This window comes from Desmodus rotundus, chromosome 3 (assembly GCF_022682495.2).
Source record: "Desmodus rotundus isolate HL8 chromosome 3, HLdesRot8A.1, whole genome shotgun sequence".
Taxonomy (NCBI): domain Eukaryota; kingdom Metazoa; phylum Chordata; class Mammalia; order Chiroptera; family Phyllostomidae; genus Desmodus; species Desmodus rotundus.
Genome location: NC_071389.1, coordinates 161,493,312 through 161,512,759, shown reverse-complemented (window position 1 = coordinate 161,512,759; position 19,448 = coordinate 161,493,312). Strand labels below are relative to the sequence as shown.

Genomic DNA, 19,448 nt, shown 5'->3' with positions numbered 1-19,448 from the left:
TTTTTTTTTAGCACTGAAACCATGGGACAGGAAGGACTTGAGGACTAAAATGATGGACATTGAGGCAGCAGCTCTTTCACTTAAATACCTGGACTTTAGTTCACACATGCTGTCTATCAAGAAACTTTCTGAGAGTATTTGGATTTCTAATGCTGTTCTTGCTGATTCGCACATGGCAACACATATAATCTTCTCTTTAAACGTCTTTGTAAAAATACATAATATTTTAAAATGCAGATACCACCATCACCCCTCCCTTATGTTAATGAACTCCCAAGTACCTTGCCTTACCCTCTACCTATTCTTTTCAAAATACTTTCTCCCTTTTTCTATCAGAATTTTATTTTCTAAACTCAAAGCCATTTACATTAGCCCCTACTTAAAACTATAACAGCTTCCTGCCTTCTGTAGCAGTGTTCTCCAAACCTAAGGAATTTGGCCATCCACTCTGTGATTGCTTAGCATAGCTTTCTTTTCACTGTAATAGTTTAAAAACAGGAGCTTCCTTTTATAATGCAAATATAAGAACACTGTGTGCCACTTCCACCGTGGAATGCAGTTTATCTTGCTTTGTCAGTTGGAAGAGAATAGGTTATGCAGAGGTAAGAGAAGAGCCCCACATCCCAGAGCCACAAACTAGGTTAATTTCTTGCCCATGATGCAGGTCCCTCAGGTCAGCTGTGGTTCTGCTCCACCTTTTCTCTACTCTGTGCCCAAAGCTAACGGAATACCTCCTATTCTGGGACATCGCCTACTTTACTGCAGAGGAAAAAGAAGACGTGAGAAATCCTTATTCTTAAAGCTGTAGCTCAGAAGTGACACATACTGGGCCTGCTCTTACAACCTTGGCCAGAGAAGTTGTGTGGATAACATTGTTTGGGCAAGGGAAATCAAATCCTTCTCTGGTGAGTGCAGTAGATACTTTGAACAATAATGTAATCAACTTCACTTGGCAAGAATAGAAGAGATTATAATAAAAGTGAAATGAAAACACAACGTTATTAATTTGTAGTTAGAAAATGTTTCAACACCATGCTAGTGTCAACTGATTTTCTTCTTAATGTATTCAGAATATTTGAAAGAGAACTGTATCTCACTCACTATGTGATGCAATGTCATATCCACCATCCTGGCATCCCATAAAGTCCTTCACCTAAAATCACTGCCAGTATGATTTCTACACCTTTAAAAATGTGTCCAAAAAATAAAGAACATTCCTAAAAGAGACTCTCTGACACTCTGATCCAAACTCATATTTGCAGGATGAGCTCCAGCCATCTATTTTCCTTCCTCTCGGCCCCATCGCTCCCTCTGCTCCTTTTCCGACAAATCCCAGCCTCCCCGGACTTCATCTCTGCAGGTCCACACCTTCCGTTGCTTCACTGTACCAGTACGTGATGAGCGAGACCCGCTGCTGCTATTATATATTCACCAAGCACGTGTCGTTCAGGTCTTGGTCCTTACCCTTATCAGAAAAGGCTTTCAGTCTTCTGTAGTGAGAAATACTCAATACGGATTACTTTTTGGAGAAGCACGGACTCATGAATAGTTTTTTAATTTACTCTTTATTGCATTTTTTCGTGACCATGTAGTCCCCTTATACTTTCCTTCCCCCAGCAATCACCACACGGCTGTCCATGTCCATGAGTCCTTTTTCGTCAGTCCTGTCCCCCACCCCGCCCCCACCACCAGCTGTCACCCTGCTCCATCTATGGGTCTGCCCCCATTTTCTTAGTTCAGTTTGGTCATTACATTCCACACGTGCGTGAAATCCTATGGTATTTGTCTTTCTCTGACTGGCTTAGTTCACTCAGCATAATGCTTGCTCTCCAGGTCCATCCATGCTGTCGCAAAGAGCCTTAAAAAAAGAAGAGCCCAGAGGCCTGCAGTCTCTGACATCACTTTTGGACAGATGAAACTTAAACGCACACAGTATCCAACTAAGAGCTTAAAGGGCACCATCAAACGTGACTATTGTTCAAGCAAAAACATAAAGAAAAGTATATTTTAAAAAGCAAAGTTGGTGAAAAAAGTCTATATTAGATTCTCCCTATGAAATATATACTAGGAAAAGTCCATTTTGAACTATACTGTTATTCACTTAGAAGCACAGCTTTAGCATTTTAAATCCCTCATATAAATAACTGATAAAAATACCAATCTTGTACATGAATGCTAAGATACTGACATAATTTGTAAATGATAAATTTCTAAATGCAAAACTGATGTATATCTTGAAGAAAAAGGTGATGAAGGGAAAATTCCATTTGCTATTTGGCCTAGTTTCTTAATATACTTGATCTTATACTCTTACCATAGATGTTTTGAGGAAAGGTAAATATTTCTTCCAATAATTTTTAAGAAGTATTCGCCACGTAGCATAACTTCAACAATATGTAGTGTGCATACGTAAAGTACAGGGTTAAGTTTTATTTACTTTTTTTTTTTTTTTTTTTTAGTGTTTGCGTTAGTACCAGGTAAATATTTAACATTGTTAACGAAAAGCACATCACTCTCATTTTTCTCTTTGAGGTTTCCTTTTCTGAAAGTAAGTATGAGTGTGGAAGATACAACTAAGATGAAATGATGGGAACACTGTATCTCCTTATTTAAAACCCAGGCCCTTTCAAACCCTTACATATTTTCTAGTGATGGCAGCCTTTTCCACTTTGTCACTTAACAATTATTGACTGAATGCCTGATAGGTACACGGTACCAAGGGGTTAAAAATAGTGCTGTAATTTATAATTTAGAAGAGAACATACATCCAAACCCAACTGCTATCATATAAGACAATCTAATTATCATGTCAGTTATACAGGAAAGTGCTGGAGGACAACAAGGAAACAGTGACATTCGATCTGCACAAAAAATAATGGTTAAAGTCAGGCAGAGATCCAGAAGAGGGAGGAGGAGGGTAAATTCCTGGCAGAAAGCAGTGTGAGGAAAGGCACAGCATGTGGGTGGGAAATCAGAATGGATATTAGGGGGGTAGCCAGGGGTGGATTGACTAGAATTCTGTGTGGGAGAGGAGTGGGATGCTCGAAAATAGGCTTGGTGTTGAATCAGAGTACAGCTTTGAGAAAAATACCACTGCTGAATGAATGCAATAAACCGGGCATTCAGTGTGAGTAAGAACAATAAAGTGCCAAGTAGGGAATCTATGTAGCTATTTTAGTGTGTCTAATTATAGAAAAAACATTGCATTATAGGACACAAATACTGAATCAGCACTTTAAGCAAGTACCCCTCATTGCAATACTTTTAAAGAGTCAGGAAGTCAGAAGTCCCAGAATTGATTACTTATGATTTTGTAAGTATAGAGCCAGGTGACATAGAGGTGGATGGAACGACAGAGATAAATAGAAAGTATTCTAATGCACTTCTATGTTAGGAAGTGCTTTTTAGTGACAAATCAAAAAAAAATTACTACAAGATATTTTCTGCTTATATTTGCCCAGGGCATAATATTTTTATAACTGTTTTATGATTACATTTTTATTTAATCTTCATAATAAACATTGTTCAACACAGCAATTATATTATTGACTTTTTACAGATGAGGAAAAGGGCTCACAGGGGCCCAAACTGTCCTAGTTCTACTTGTGAGACAAACGATAAAAGCTCAAATTTGAAATGGCCTGACTCTAAAATATGTATCTTTCTAACCAATTTTTGTCTCCTTAAAATTGGTGGACCTACTGTCTCTTTGAGAAATCATTCAGACCCTCTAAGGCATTGCTGTCTTCATCTGTATAATGGGAATAAAAACCACACTTCAGAGAAGAAAGCTATGATGGTCGCACAGGTAAACATGGCTCTCCTCTTCACACAACCACATCAAAATCATAACCAAACTACAGAAACGCCATTATATATAACCAGCAGAAATGGAGCTGAGTGGAAGTTCTACTATGGAATTAAAGATGAAACCACATCAAGACTGGTAGGAGGGGCAGAGATGTGGAATGGGCTGGTCCCACACCCACATACAACAGATAAAAATTGGGAGGGATATCTTTGGGAGTGAGGGATCCCAGCCCCACTCCAGGACCCCCAGCCCAGTGCCAGGAAGATAAGATCCCGTAACTTTTAGCTGTAAATTCAGCAGAGATTGAGGCTGAGGAAGACAGAGACTTCTGGAGTCCCAGACAGTTCTTTTCTAAGGGACTGCACACGGACTTACTCAGACTCACTCCCTCTGAGCTCTGGCACAGGGGCAGAAGCTTGAAAGGCATTAGAGACATGCAGAGAGGAACTGAAGTGTCTGGCATCAGGGTGAGGGTCGGGGGGCAGCTTTCTTCCAGACAGAAGTGCTGGCGAAGGCCACTGTTCCTTTTCTGAGCCTCCCTACCGACGGTGCCATATCTGAGACTCCATCAACCTGGCTCACACTGTTTGCCCCATCCTTCTGAATCCCTGAGGCCCTGCCCCACCCAAGCTGTTTCCAGTGGCTTTTCCAAACAAATGACTTGTCTTGGCTCATGCTTCAGATTTTCCTAAATTCTCTCAAATAAGCAACATCTGGCCTCAGCAAGCCCTGTACCTCTTGCTAAGTAGCCCCAGGCCCAGCACTAGCACCAACTCACCTTGGTTTACAGCTTGGCCTTGCCTGAGCACCTCGAAGCCTAGCACAAATACCAGCCATTGGCAGATCACTCTAGCTTATGCTGGGTGGCCCAAGACAGAATACAGGTATGGCTAACCTTGGCTTGCACCTTCCAGGAAGCCCCAGAGCCTGTGCAGCCACTGGACAGCTACAGACCATGCCGGAGCACCACCACAGCCCCACTGAAGTAAGTCTGCTCTGTGGAGTGGGCTCATGCATAGCTGATACTCCACAGTGGTCAATGTTTGGTGGGCAATGGTCACAGCTAGTCCTTGCATCTGATTGACTGGGCAAATCCCTCTCACTGACCTGTCAACAACAATCAAGTCTCAACTACAAGAGGAGGGTGTACACACCCCACAGGGAGGGTGCACCTCGAGTAGCCAGCTAGGGTGATAGGGGAGGCTGTGCTAATGGACCTTATAGGACACCTACTACATCAGGTCGTGCTACCAAGCCAGAGAGATGTAGCAGTTCTACCTAATATAGAGAAACAACACAGGGAGGCTGCCAAAATGAGGAGACAAAGAGACATTTCCCACCATGAAAGAATAGAACAAAACTCAAGGAAAAGAACTAAACAAAATGGAGACAAGTAATTTACTAGATGCAGGGTCAAATCATTGGTTATAAGGATGCAGAATGAACTTGAGAGAGAAGAAGATGAACTCAGAGGGGACTTCAACAGCAGAAAGAAGGACATGGAAACCACAGAAAAGAAACAGAAATGAAGGATACACTAACTGAAATGCAGAAAAAATTACAGGAAATCAACAGTTGAGTTGGTGAAGCCAAGAACCAGCAATTTGGAATATAAGAAAGTAAAAAACTACCAATCAGAACAGCAAGAAGAAAAAAATAATCCAAGAAAATGAGGAATGTATATGTAGCCTCTGAGGCAACTTCAAGCATACCAACAGTTGCATCATGGGGGTACCAGAAGGAGAAGAGAAAGATTAAGAAATTGAAAACCTTTTGAAAAAATGACAGAAAACTTCCCTAACTTGGTGAAGGAAATAGACACATAAGTCCAGGAAGCACAGAGAGTCCCAAATAAGATGAACCCAAAGAGGCCCACACCAAGACACATCATCATTAAAACACAAAAGGTTCAAGACAAAGAGAGAATCTTAAAAGCAGCAAGAGAAAAGCAGTTAGTTACCTGCAAGGGAGCTCCCATAAGACTGTCAGCTGATTTATCAAAAGAAACTTTGCAGACTAGGAGGGAATGGCAAGAAATATGCAAAGTGATGAAAAGCAAGGATCTACAAACAAGATTACTCTACCCAGCAAAGCTATCATTTAGAATTAAAGGACAGATAAAGCTAGAGGAGTTCATCACCACCAAACCAGCATTATATGAAATGTTTACAGGATCTTCTATAAGATGATCAAAAATATAAACAATAAAATGACAATAAATACATATCTATCAATAATTGAATGTAAAGAAAAAAAAGAAAATAAATGGACAAGTAGAAAAGAAACAGAATCATAGGTATGGTCACTTTTTTGATGGTTGCCAGATGGGAGGTTTGTCGGGAGGGATGGGTAAAAAAGGTAGAGGGATTAAGAAGTACAACTTGGGAGTTACAGAATAGTCATGGGAATGTAAAGAACAGCATAGGGGATATAGTAGCCAAAGAATATGTATGTATGACCCAGGGACCCGGACAATGGTGTAGGGATTGCCTGAGGGTGTGGGGGAGTCTGGGCGGAGGGTAGCAAAGGGGGAAAGTTGGGGCAAATGTAATAGCATCAACAATAAAATATATTCTAAATTTTTAAAAAATCGTATTTCACGGAGGTGTTGAGTTGGTTTTGGAAAGTCCTATATTTTTTTTCTAGAAAATGGTCCATTTTATCTGTTTTCAAATGCATTGGACATTATTATATCAATAGTATTCTCTTATGATTTTAAAAATCTTTACTATCTGTCCTTACATGATTTACTTCCATTCTAAATATTGTTTATCTATGCCTTCTCTCTCTTCTTAAAGAGTAATGTCAGAGGTTTCTCCTTTACATGGATGGGTCTTCTCTATGAATCAATTTTTGTTTTGTTTTTTGATTCTCTCTAGTATTTCTTTGCTTTGCACTATTTTTTTCTTATCTTTTAATTTCCATCCTCTGCTTACTCTACAGGCTTACTTCTAGGCCTAACTTCTTGTGAATCTTTTCAGTTATTAATTTTAATGTATTGTTTTACATTAGGATTTCTTCTTAACTGGTTAATTAATTTGATTTTTTTAACTTCCAAACTAAATTTGTATTCGCATGTGTGGGGGATGCATGTGGGAAGTACGGGGGATGATGGGGGGAAGAGAAGACTTTCCATCAGCTTAGCACATTATATTTTCTATAAGTATGGTGAACGGTTTTTTAAATGAGTTTCCCTTTTTTATTTTTAATTGTGGTGAAATACTTATAACACAAAACTTACCATCTTAATTAACCACTTAAAAATGCTAATAGTATAGTTCAATAGTGTTAAGTCTATTCACAATATTGTGCAAGCAATCTCCAAAACTCATTTCATTTTGCAAATCAAACTCCATACCCATTAAACAGCTACTCTAGTGCGTACTCTCCCCTCCACCAGCACCATTCTTCTTTCTGTCTCTATAAATATGACTACCCTCGGTACCTCATACTAGTGGAATCATAGGGTACTTGTTATTTTGTGACTGGCTCATTATACTTATAATTATATCTTCAAGGTTCATATGTGATGTAGGAAGTGCCAGAATTTGTTTAAGTCTGAATACTGTATTATGGTATGTATATATATCATATTTTGTTCATCCATTCATCCATCATGTACACTTGGGTTGCTTCCATCTTTGGCTATTTGCTGTGAACATGGGTATTCACATGTTTCTTTCAAACCTTGTTTTCAATTCTCTTGGATATATACCCAGAAATGGAACTGTTACACGATACATAATTCTATTTTAAAATTCTGGGATACTGCCATCCTGTTTTCCACAGTGGCTGCACCACTTACATTCCCATCAACAGTGCACGGACTTTCTAATTTGTCTACATCCTCCACAATTTTTACTTTGTGTTTTGACAGCAGCCATCCCGATGGGTATGAGATGGTATCTCATTGTGGTTTTAATTTGCATTTCCCTAATGATCAGTAATGTTAAGTAGTTCTCATATACTTGTTGACCATTTACATACTTTCTTTGGAGAGCTAAATGATTTTTAAAAATTTTACTGAAATATAAAAACAAAGATATAATTGATTACATGAATGAGTGGTTTTTGTTATGTTGAGAATTCAGTTTATCAAAATCATTATACTATCTCCATCATAAACGGTATTACCATTCCATCTGGTGTCTTTTCAGGAAACAGCTACAGGCAGAGGTCAGGATATGGGGCTATGAACTGCCATAACACTTGCCCCTGAAATATCCATAAATCGCATATTTCAGATGCAAATCCAAGGTAATGGTAGATTCTGCCCTGAGAATTCCATTCTAGGTACTTGTATAAAACCCATCAACCAACTAATAAACAAAAATACAGTGACTGCTACTTAACTACAAATGGATATTCTACTACAGGAAGTTTTCACGGTGAACATATCTTGCCTGTTTTGCTTTTTTTCCTGGCCCAGAGTGAGGCAACCAACATTGCTCAGCACAGAAAAGAGTAAGAAAACTTTTTTCCTAGGAATATTCAACAAACATAAAATTTCTTTATATATTGTATTTAGTTCTTTGTATTTTTCCAATTGAGTGTTATCTGTGCCTCACTTTTCTCTAGCAGTATGTTCAGTACAAAAATATAAATAAAATGAAAGAATATGCTGCAATGAAAGAATATACCTTTCTGCTAAAAAGTTAAATGTTTAACACTTTGTTATTTGCAAAAAGAAATAACAAAACTCCTATTTTAAAGCCTCTGGCCTCTAGACCTTTTAGAGTAAGAGAAATGTCTAATTTTAGTGTCCCCTTTCCATTAGTAGACATTTATAATGTTCAGAAGTTAATTCTGTGAAATACAGGAAACTACACGCACAGATTTCATCGTATGTCCATGATTCTAGATTACTAACTTTCGGGAGGGATTTTCCATAATGAAAAAGTAATCATAAGGGTTAAAATTATAAACTATCACTTCCAGAAATATTTAGTCAATTAATTCCCTAATGAAGCTTGGCTAATGAAAATTACACACTGGGTGTTTCTAAAAGAAGCTCTTTTAAAGCTTTAATTTTAAGTAGTAATTGAATATCTTTTACACATTTTTTTTTTGTAATTAGTATATTTAAAATGTGGTCTAGATTTTCACTCAACTGCCATATAATTTACTTCCACTTCTTTGGAGCAATTCCCTAGCAAAATGATTAATGATAAGAGTATAATGATTAATAATTGCATATTGTACTTTATAGTTCCTAGGAGGTACAAGTACTTTATTACAGATTTCACTACCTTCATCAGTACTATGCAGCAGACAGGATGAGAACATATTATTCTTTTTATGGGAATTTAAAACACAGAAGTTTAAAGCCATGTCGAGTAATATTTACATATTTCTTGTGACCATGGATCTGGACGCATTAGTTCATAAATGTGGGAAATATTTGTTCTATGCAAATATTCCATGTATTTGCCTATTACAAACTAATGTAATCTGTGCAAAAGAGAAAGATTTATAGCTTCCCAGACTGGTTACATGCCAGGATTACCAACTTTTATCCTTATTTTGCTAAATTTCTTTAAACTCCAGGAAAGCACTCTAAGAAAATAACAGTTCCATGAAAAAATTTAAAGTGATGTTAATTTGACTTGACAATTTTCTATCTTTCACTTAAGTTTGGGAGTCTGAACATTACTGGTGTAGTAAAACAATATGCAATGAGAAAAAATTTGTCTTGCCAAAAAACGGTAACCCCTGTCTCAAGATTCAAACTCCTATAGCTTAGGGCAGAGGTAGATCTGGAAGCTGGATTTCCCCAAATCTAGGTTTAAATGCCTTCTTCTCTAAGTCTCTGAAACATACTGTCGCAATACTTTACTCCTACTCTCCTCAGTATATGCTGTAAACTTTAAAAGATCGTTTAAAAAGAAGACCAGTTCAAAAGAAATGCAGTTATTGACACTAAGTGCAGCCACTCTGTAAGTTTAGAAATAGGTCTCCTTCTGAAATTCTACTGTATGTTCTTACAGCACATAATGAGTGACATACCTGCCCCAGGCTGCCTCATTTGTAGATGCCTTATTTACGGGAACACAGGAGGAGTCGATGACGGTCGATTTGTTCATCTTGTAGCAGAAACCGCAGTCTGGATCCAACATGCATTCATTGCAGTAACTGTAAAATGGAAAGAGTTACAGTTGTGTTAGCAGCGACAACTGGTGCTCCCCTGCATTTTCCACTCTACTTTGCAGCAAGCGTGGGTCCATGAGACTGGTTTTGGCCAGGGCACAGCGACACCTGATGAGGCAGGTGAGGGCTGGCAGGCCTCTCCCATCTCTCCCTCTCCTGTTGCAGTGCCTTTGGAACCCACTTTGAGATGGAAGAGGCTTGGGTTTGAGTGACTGGATGGAGAACCTTAGTCAACTTGCAGCAAACAAACTATGCTTCTCTAAGCCGCTGAGATTTGTTACCAAAGCATGGACTGGCCATCTTGACCCAGCTAACTGGCTCCAAATTATACCAAAGCATTTATTTTTCTTGTTGTTACCATGTACATCTTTTAAAAATGGAAAATATATTTTTCCTACATATATTCTGAAGCAGAAAAATTCAAAGAGTGAAACAAATTATATCTAAAGAAAACTTAAAAAACAAACATACTACCATCCAAATAATAGTCACTGTTAACATCTTTTAAAAAATAAAAAGATTTAGTTATTTATTTATTTTTAGAGAGAAGGGAAGGGAGGGAGAAAGAGAAGGAGAGAAACATCAATTGGCTGCCTCTCCCATGCATCCCAACTGGGCACCAGCTGCAACCTAGGCATGTGACCGGGAATAAAAGCCGAGGCCTTTTGCTTTGCAGATGATGCCCAACCAACTGAGCCACACTGGTCAGGGCCACTGTTAACATCTTGGTGGACACCTGCACTTTTAACAAAAATATATTGCGTATCAGTTATTCGTAATGCTTAATTTAAAAGAAGTTAGTGTAGGGAAACAGGCTAACTATTCTCTAGGTTAATTACAACTACTGGTTGGACCACAGAGCCATAATCAATTAATCTCCTGCAGTATTCTCACTGCAAAAACTTCCAAATGGGAAATCCCGTAGATGGCAGGGTTTTCCAACCTAAGCCCATGGTGTGCTTGTAAAATGAGTTTTCTTGCTGTCACACTCATTTCCTAGACAATTCTGGAGCACCTTGTACACCACAGGCCACACAAGGCCCTGGAGATACTAAAATGAGTAAGACCAAGTCCCTGCTCTTTGGTAGATAAAAGGCAAGGGTGAGAGACAGATATACAAGTAAATAATGGCAGTGTAGGAGGAAATACTTATGAACTACTCTAAGGAAAGAGGCATGCTCGTTTGCCTGTAAGACCCAGGGTAATTTCAGAGGTGAAATTTGAATTGGATCATAAAAGAAACTCACCAGGCAAAGAGGGAAGGGCACTACTTATTTTACAATTAAAGATCAGCCAGTCCAGACTTTTAAATATCTACTGTGTACAAGTAATTATATGATACAGTGTGGGGGACCAACAGGGTAAGAGCTACTGTTACCCAGAAAAGATGTGAATCCTGACTCAAAATAAAAATACTTCTTTGATTCATGTAGCTAAATGGGAAAATACTGGCACTGTTTAAAAGTTATACGATTGTCATTTTAGTCTCCTTCTGTAAACACTTCCTTTCCAAACAGCCATCCTATTTTTAAATGAGGCTTCAGCCCTATACTAAAAGAAAAAAGAGGCCTATTGAAAGGTTAATGTACTTTAGAGAGGTGATACAGTATTGTAAATATAAACCCGCCCACATCTGTGATAAGCAAAATAAACAAAGCAATAGAAAGCACTAGTAGTCCCCAGGGCTTCTGGCTTTGAGAACTACAGCGAGGCTAATTCGGAAAGGAAGATAATAATTCTTACAAGTAGTTTGTTTATTTTGCCCATAAGAAGTAGACTCTTAAGAATCCTGATTGTTCCAGTGGCTTTAAATGGTACTATTTGGGGAAGGGCAACTTACACATTTGCAAAGAAATGACTCTACTTCTTTAAAAAATAAGTAATTCCTACAAAAGGCCAAAAAACATAATGACAAAAGCTAATAGTTACTGAGGACCTACCATACATATGTGTCAGACATACGGGTGTTGCCCATAATGCTTTGCCTCCTCCATCACTTATTCAAGTACCCAACCCTGACCACATCTCCCATCCTTCCAGCTTGCTTAGTAAACAACCCCTGCTCTGCCATGATCATTCATTCCATAGATACAAACACGTCACACTTCCTATGTGCCAGGCACTATTCCAGGACCTGGGAAGCATTTGTGAACAAAACAGATGCCTTGCACTGGCGGATATGATTTGTATTAGACCTCCTCACGACCTCCAGCTAATTGGTCCTTCTACTTGCTCCCCTATTTACTAGCTTTTTCATTTCTCTAATTCTGTCCTTACTGAGCTTGTTGACCACAGCCCAACATTTCAACATTCTGTCCTGAATTTCATTGACCACTTATCTTTCCATCACACCCATCTAGCCCACGTTCTAGCCATGTATGAATGCAAACAGGTGCCTTCACCCATGCACCCAAATGCCATGGACAGAATCCCACAGCGGTTGTTCCTCTCTAATGCACTACTACCAGCCTTGAAAGGTTCCTCAACACCCTGTGATTCTTAATAGTTCGTCTTCTAGCCAACTCTAGACAAGGACTATTTCAACCACCCTACTCCAGGGCTATACTTCAAATCTCCACTGCTCCACTTCTGTTTACTCTCTGCAAATGACCTCAACTCCAGCTTTAGAGAGAAAAGAGATGAAAGTGGTAAAGATGGGAACTTTATAATCTTACAGCAACATATAACCCATCCTAGTCTCTATGCTCCAGTTACAAGGAGAAACTTGTTCTTATCCTAAGACCAACTGCTTTTTCCGGGCTTTCATCCCATTTCATCTCTTTAGGCCACTTCAGACCCTTCTGTTTACTGCCCTGTTTTTCTCTTACCCATCCACTATCTTAAAGTGGCAGGGTAGTTTTTCGATTTGATATCTTTCTTCCTTTTTAACACAGAACTTATAGCTATAAACTTCCCTGAAAGCAGTGCTTTAGATACAGCCCGTATTGGATATGGTGTGTCCTCATTTTCATTCTTACCAAAGTATTTTCTAATTTCCCTTGTGATTTCCTCTTTGGTCCTTTGGATTAAGGAGTGTGTTATTTATTTTTCACATATTTGTGAATTTCCCAATTTTTTTTCTTTAGTGTTTCCTAACTTCACTCCACTGTGACCAGAGAACATAATTGGTATGATTTCAGTCTTTTTAAAATTTATTGAGGTTCATTTTATGGCCTGGTATATAATTTTTCCTGTGTGTGCCTTGTGCACTTAATAAAAATGCGTTTTCTGTTGCTGGTGGCATGTGATATGTTCTCCAGTCATCTGTTAGATCTCAATGGTTTATGGTAATTATGCTAATAATGGTAATTATGCTAATCTTAAAGGATTTTAGCCCCTTGGTTTCTAACAATCTTCACCTCCACTTGGTCTATATGCTGGAAATTATCACTGTCTAGAACAGGGGGCAGCAAATTACAGCCCCTGAGACAAATCCAGACCAATTAGGAGGTCAATTTACTTTGGTAAATAAAGTTTTACTGGAACACGGCCATGCCCATTCATTTCCCTACTGTCTATGACTTCCTTCAAGCTTCAAGGGCAGAGATGAGGAGTTCTAATAGAACCCACATGGCCTACAAAGCCACAGATGTTTACTATCTGACCCTTTACAGGAAGTTTGCTGATCCCTGATCTAGAACACCTTTACAACACTCTGAGCTGATCTGCAACTCCTTTCCTTCAAGGTCTCTGGCTTCCTCACTCAAGGGTCAATTGCTCTCCTACTGCAGAGCCCTCCCACACTCCTTTCTTCCCGATCCTTCACTCACTTCACGACTGTGTCCTTCTCTGTCAATCTTTCGGGGTCAATCCCTTTATTACTCACACCCCATCCTCTAAGTCTTTGTATTTAAGTCCTTCTAGATAGTCAGCCTATAAACTTTGATGTTTGAATCTTTCCAACAATCTTTCTCCTTTTTGTCTACTCCCAGGATGCCCTGTACTGGTGGCGAATCCACACAACCAGGTGTACAAGTATGCATTCGTAGCCCTCAAGCACAGCTGAATCCTCACTGCTGCCAGCAAACTTTTACCTGGCCCTCATCAGTGACACCCCCTACTTCCACGACTGCATCACCCACAACTCTCCTCCAACCCCAACCCTTAGAAGATGGCCTTGCCTTACTTCACAGTGAAACGTGAAGGGACGAGGCATGAATTTTCTCAGCTTTCAACTCAGACACGAACAAAGCCATCTATTGTCACCTCTTTTCCTCCAGGCTCTGAAGAGGGCATTCCAAGACCATCCCTCTAACCAGGGCTTTGGATCTCAGCCCCTACAGGCTTCACCAGGACGGGACTGATACCTTGTCCCACTGGTTATTTTCTTCCTTATACTTTCAAACCTCTCTGAGAACTTAGCCCATAGTTTATGTGCAGGCTCAAGCCTTTCCCATATTAAAAAAAGCATGAAAAACTGTCCTTTCTACTACTCCATAATATCCCTCAACTGCAGTTCATAGGAGTCACTCAGTGAAAATAGGTCAAGTATTATAAAGTGTTCAAGTCCTTGCCACCCCAGGGAGTAGGCCACTGTTTGGGAACTGGTGTGGCCAACCCTTACCTGTGACCTAGAAATTTTTTTTTTTATCATATAGGTGATTTTATGGCAAAATTCTCCCAAATGTAACAGCATTTCTAACTTTCACTTGACATTTAGAAGGTAACACAAAACTTTAAATATCCTGGGTAATCTGCTAATTGACCTTTTACAGAGAGCACGTAACATGACTGTGGCTTTAACGCGTGACATTAAAACAGGAACAACTTCTAGAAGTGGCTATTTCTTATTCATGATTTGCTCTTTAGGCTTTCTTGAACATAACCTGATGAATTTATGTAAGGTTTTCTAAATATAAAGCTGAGATTTAAATATATCGGTGCCAAACCAATGTTCATTGAAGCTTTTTAAAATATAACAGTAAAATCCTTAATAACGAGCAGCTCATAAATATATTTCCATACATGTATTTCATTCATATATACATACATTCAATACATACATATACATATATTCCATACATAGAAATGATAACCACAAATATTCCCTGTTCTGAAACTTCTCAGAATGAGAAAATAAAAGTTTAAAAGCAACCCAGGGTATCCTTTCGAGAAGAGAGAACATTCACCTGTTTAACATATAAAATATAAATAAGTCATCCAGGAAGCAAGGTATCTGGTACTGAAGCAGTTTGGATTCCGTATCCGTGAAGACCAAACTCCCGCAAATGCACTGGGATCCGAGTCATGAGCTCAGATGTCGGCGCCTCTTCAGGGGCACCGGAGAGGCAACTAAACTCAGTTCTGGGTCTGAGTCTCTCGTGGACTTGGAAATTACCTTCTCTCTTCGTTTGACAGGTTAAAGTGAAAGTAAGAAAATAAGGAAGGAAAATTTTACTGATTTTCTTAAATAGTTAATTTTTCCTTGAAATGTTAAGGAGAGTCTGTCTCCACCAAAATATGCTTTAAAAATACTCTTCCTCAGAACAGCTGAATGGAAAGACTGCTGGTTTTTAATATGTAGTTACTTACATTCATGACTTTTAAAATAAAATAAATAAACCAACAGACCTGATAAAACTTTACAAATAATTTCTAGATTATAAATTTGGGAATGGGAATCAACTTTTATTCTGAATTACTTAACTTCTGTTTGGAGAATCACAAACTCACACTTGAATATATAGTGTCTGCATTCTTTGTGAACGCATAGCCACACTGAGTTTTATATATTTTCTTTATGTCAATGCAAAAAAAATATAGGTTGTTTTAAAGTGAAAATGTCATAGTTTTTTTTTAACCTATCTATGTAAACACTTCTTAAAATTGCCTTTCTTTAGGAACCCATTTTTATTCATTTGTTTGCTTTGATAATTAATTGTTCAATTTTTAAGTAGTACCCAAGTATCTCCTTATGCACAAACAAAGAAATCTGGGGACTAAGTTTATTTATATTTTTCATCAAGCCTTACAACCTCTAGCTCCATGCCTGTCAGATTGTAAATGCTTCATACAGAGAAAACAAAATCAAATGGAAAAGTCCATTTTGGTGTATACAGCTTTGATTATCAGTTCTTCCACGGTTACTTGGAGGGCTTTTCGAGTTTCATAGGAAATGAAATGTTTGAATGTGGAGGACAAAGTAAGTTTTGCTTGGAGAGTAAGGAAACAATCAGCCCCTGCAGCCCCCAAAAGGTGTTTGATTTGGAAGCTATTCTGTGTGATAAAGATAAAATGAGATAGCCTGACAGCTGTCTCCCTGGATATCATCATGTCCTTTGATGCCCGCAACTCTATTTAATGTAATCTTTACAATATTTATTGTGCTCTTACAACTGGAACCTTCCACACTGACAGGATTTCATGAAATTCGGAAGAATTCAAGATGGAGAAAACCAAGAGAAACCAGTGAAGTGATATCTCTGGGTGGGGAGGGGGTGGCACCACCAAAATACTAGTCTCAGCACACAGATATTATTCTTTAAAGTCAGGTTCACGTGTATAATTCATTTCCACAAGTGGAGGGCTGAGCTGAGAAGAGCTTTCTCGGTGTTCATTCCCTCATTTGAGTGTACACATACGGTCTAATTTGCTTAAAGGGTATCTCTTTGTAAGTACATATCATCTATATTTGCTTCTTGTCTCACATTACTTCTTCCATATTCATCTGTCTGTGTAAAAAAGGCCTTAAAAACAACACTTACTCAAAATGAACAGAGCAAAATAAAAACCACAATTTAACTTGGATCAGATACCATTTGCAAAGCTATGTGGTTAAGATCATTTGGCTCTAAGGAACTCCAAGGGGGTGAATCATTGAACATATCTGAGAATGACTTTACTTATGTTAAGCACTTGCTTTTAACAATGACAGAATTAAACTTTCTGAGCTGAGTCAACATGGGTAAGTAAAAAAGTAAATGGGCAAAACTTTAAAAAAATAAACCTTCCAGTCCCACATAAACTACTACTCACAAAAAAGATTTCTCCAAAAACAATCTCAGTTTCACTGAATGACCAAAAACTCAGCAACACGGGTATTTTTAGACACACTGGACTTTAGTCATGAGGAGTTGTTTTTCCCTCACCAAAGGTATGTGCACCCTCTGGGCCACAGGAGCACCCCGCAGCCTGAATGGGAAATTTCAGAATGAAGGGTGGTCAAGAGCTGGGCTCCTTGGTAATGCTCTGCTCTACTGTCTGCTAAGCCACATCATTTTCTAAAGTGGACATAACGTCTCTAAGCCTCAGTGTCATTGGTAAAATGGGGGAAGGAACAGTGTCTACCTCGGTTTTGCTGAGGGATAAGAGAGAAAATCCACGTGAATCTCCTAGTACAGTGGTTGGCACGGTGGTGACCATATAATAAATGGCGGCTGTCAGGACTAGTACTCCTTTTGAAAAGATAAATGAATCACTCATTTCGTCAAATCATTCATTTTGAACAAACATGACAAAGGGCAGCTACTGAACTGGTTTACAAGGTCAAAGAAATAGGACAAAGTGTTTTAAAGATTCCTTTTCCTTTTTCAAAGCTGGAAGTAAATTATTTAAGAGGGCCATATTTCTTGTTACTTTAGACTTTTAATCACTATTAAGAGAACTAAACCATGTACGTAGGTAGAGCTGTATTTGGTCAATTAAGTCATCCTTTCTGCTGTCAAGAAGAACCAGTCATAATGTCCTACAAAGTTAGCAAACTGCCTATCTCTACTGTTGTGTTAAACACTGCTAGTAATCTAACCCTATATCCATTCTTTGCTTCCTCCTTTGTTAAGAGAATTCTTTTTTTTTTTTAAACTGGGAACACTGTGGTCCCCCCTTCCTCTGTCAACCACTGTATAGAAGAATATATTTCCCAGTCTCCATTCCAACTCCACATGGCCGTGGGGCTGTAATGGGAAGTGCTGTGTGGGACTGCAGGAAGACTTCAAAAGGAGCCGATTCAGCTAGGAAGCAGTGCTTCTACACTTTCCCCTTCTGGCCTACTTCAGACATGATGGTGGAGTTCCTGCAGCCACCTCGTGCACTTGTGAAGAATAATATAGATGCAGTATAGATACAGCAAAAAGACAGGAGCCTGGACCCCTGATGATACTAAGCCCATCCCATCTGCTCCAAACGCCCTACTTTTGAATTCACTTTATGTGAGAAAGAAAGAAACTTCTTTCTTTTTAAGCCGTTATTTTGGGTTCATCTGTTGTATGCAGTCAAAGCCAATTCCTAACTGATGCAAGAATATTTTTTCAAATGCTTAAAGCATATTTTTGCTCATTTCTAAGTATATCTGAAATAGAAGCTCCTACATGCAAATAAACTCAAAATACAAATAAAAGCCATTCTAAGATGTTGTCAACTCCTGACAAGGGGCTGTTTCTCTGCTTTGTTTCCTTAACAGCTGGCACAATAGCTGGTAAGTGGTTACTATTCAGTAATGTAGACTGAATGAGTGAATGAAAAGTGGGAAAGAGTCCCTAATAGTGTGTCCCTATGATTGCATATTGGTAATGCCGATTCTCCCTAGCACCTCTGTCAGAATGTCTAGTGGTGAATAGGACATTAAGCAAGCACACCGGTTCTTTCAAGGTACATGGACACCATGAAAGGCAACCTGAAAAATCTCGAAGAGTTAATACTTCATTCCTTTAATGCTATGCACCCTCGGATGGCTGAGCCTCCGTGGCTGGGCACGGCCTCATTTGAGCTCAGTAATGACAATGATCCTGAGTGCCCTGGCTTGTCAAGGTCATTTTGTTTTGTTATTCTGCTTTTTGATGTGTTTCTGACTGTATCTATCTGACCTCAGTACAGACAGAGGTGGTAAGTTGTTCCTTTGTGCCTCTTCCTTATAGGGCAAATGAGCAGGGCAACTTCTTTCTGTAGTGCTCCAATTTCTGTTGCTCCAATTTCTCTCTGACAGGAAAATTACCAAGTTTGTCTTTCTCGGTGTCTCATAGATTCATGTTTATTTGTGTTTCATTTATCTGCAAATTTCTTAGCTTTTTCTGGTAATATGTTCAATCTGTTGCTTTTCTCTTTTGATACTTCAATGTTCAAAGGGCTCATAGGTCCTAAGTTACTTTCCGAAGTGTGTGGTCATTATCCTCTTTTTTATTTTCTCCTGGTTAGACTTCAAGGTCTGGTGAATTTTTATAACATTCTCTCAGAGGACATTTTTTTCTTCTGTTTTTGTTATTAGTATGTATAATCTCACTTTAGATCTACAGTTTAAGATCTTTAGATTCATGTGTCTTTCCATATCTTCCTTATAATTTAATTCAACCTGAGTTTTCAGAACAAAGCAGACACACACTGAAAGCCAAATGCAAGAATGGCATCAAACAGAAATGAAGCATTATCGGTAGTCTCGAAGAGTGCTTCAGGGTGCCACAAGGGACTTGTTTGAGAACCTCCAGTTAGCTTAGCTAGGCATAAGACTGACCGATAAATCTCCTACTGAATTTCCAAATGAGTTTATGTAATTATTGCA

The 19,448-nt window shown here is 38.7% G+C and overlaps 1 protein-coding gene across 1 annotated transcript in view; it reads right to left on the bottom strand.

Moving 5' to 3' along the window:
• The window catches only part of SLC2A13 (solute carrier family 2 member 13), a 280,975-nt gene that overhangs the window by 45,251 nt on the left and 216,276 nt on the right, over nucleotides 1-19,448 (bottom strand). The window contains exon 7 of the mRNA XM_024575883.4: nucleotides 9,818-9,943. Within this exon, the coding sequence (XP_024431651.2) occupies nucleotides 9,818-9,943 (126 nt within the window). The remainder of the gene's footprint in view (nucleotides 1-9,817; nucleotides 9,944-19,448) is intronic.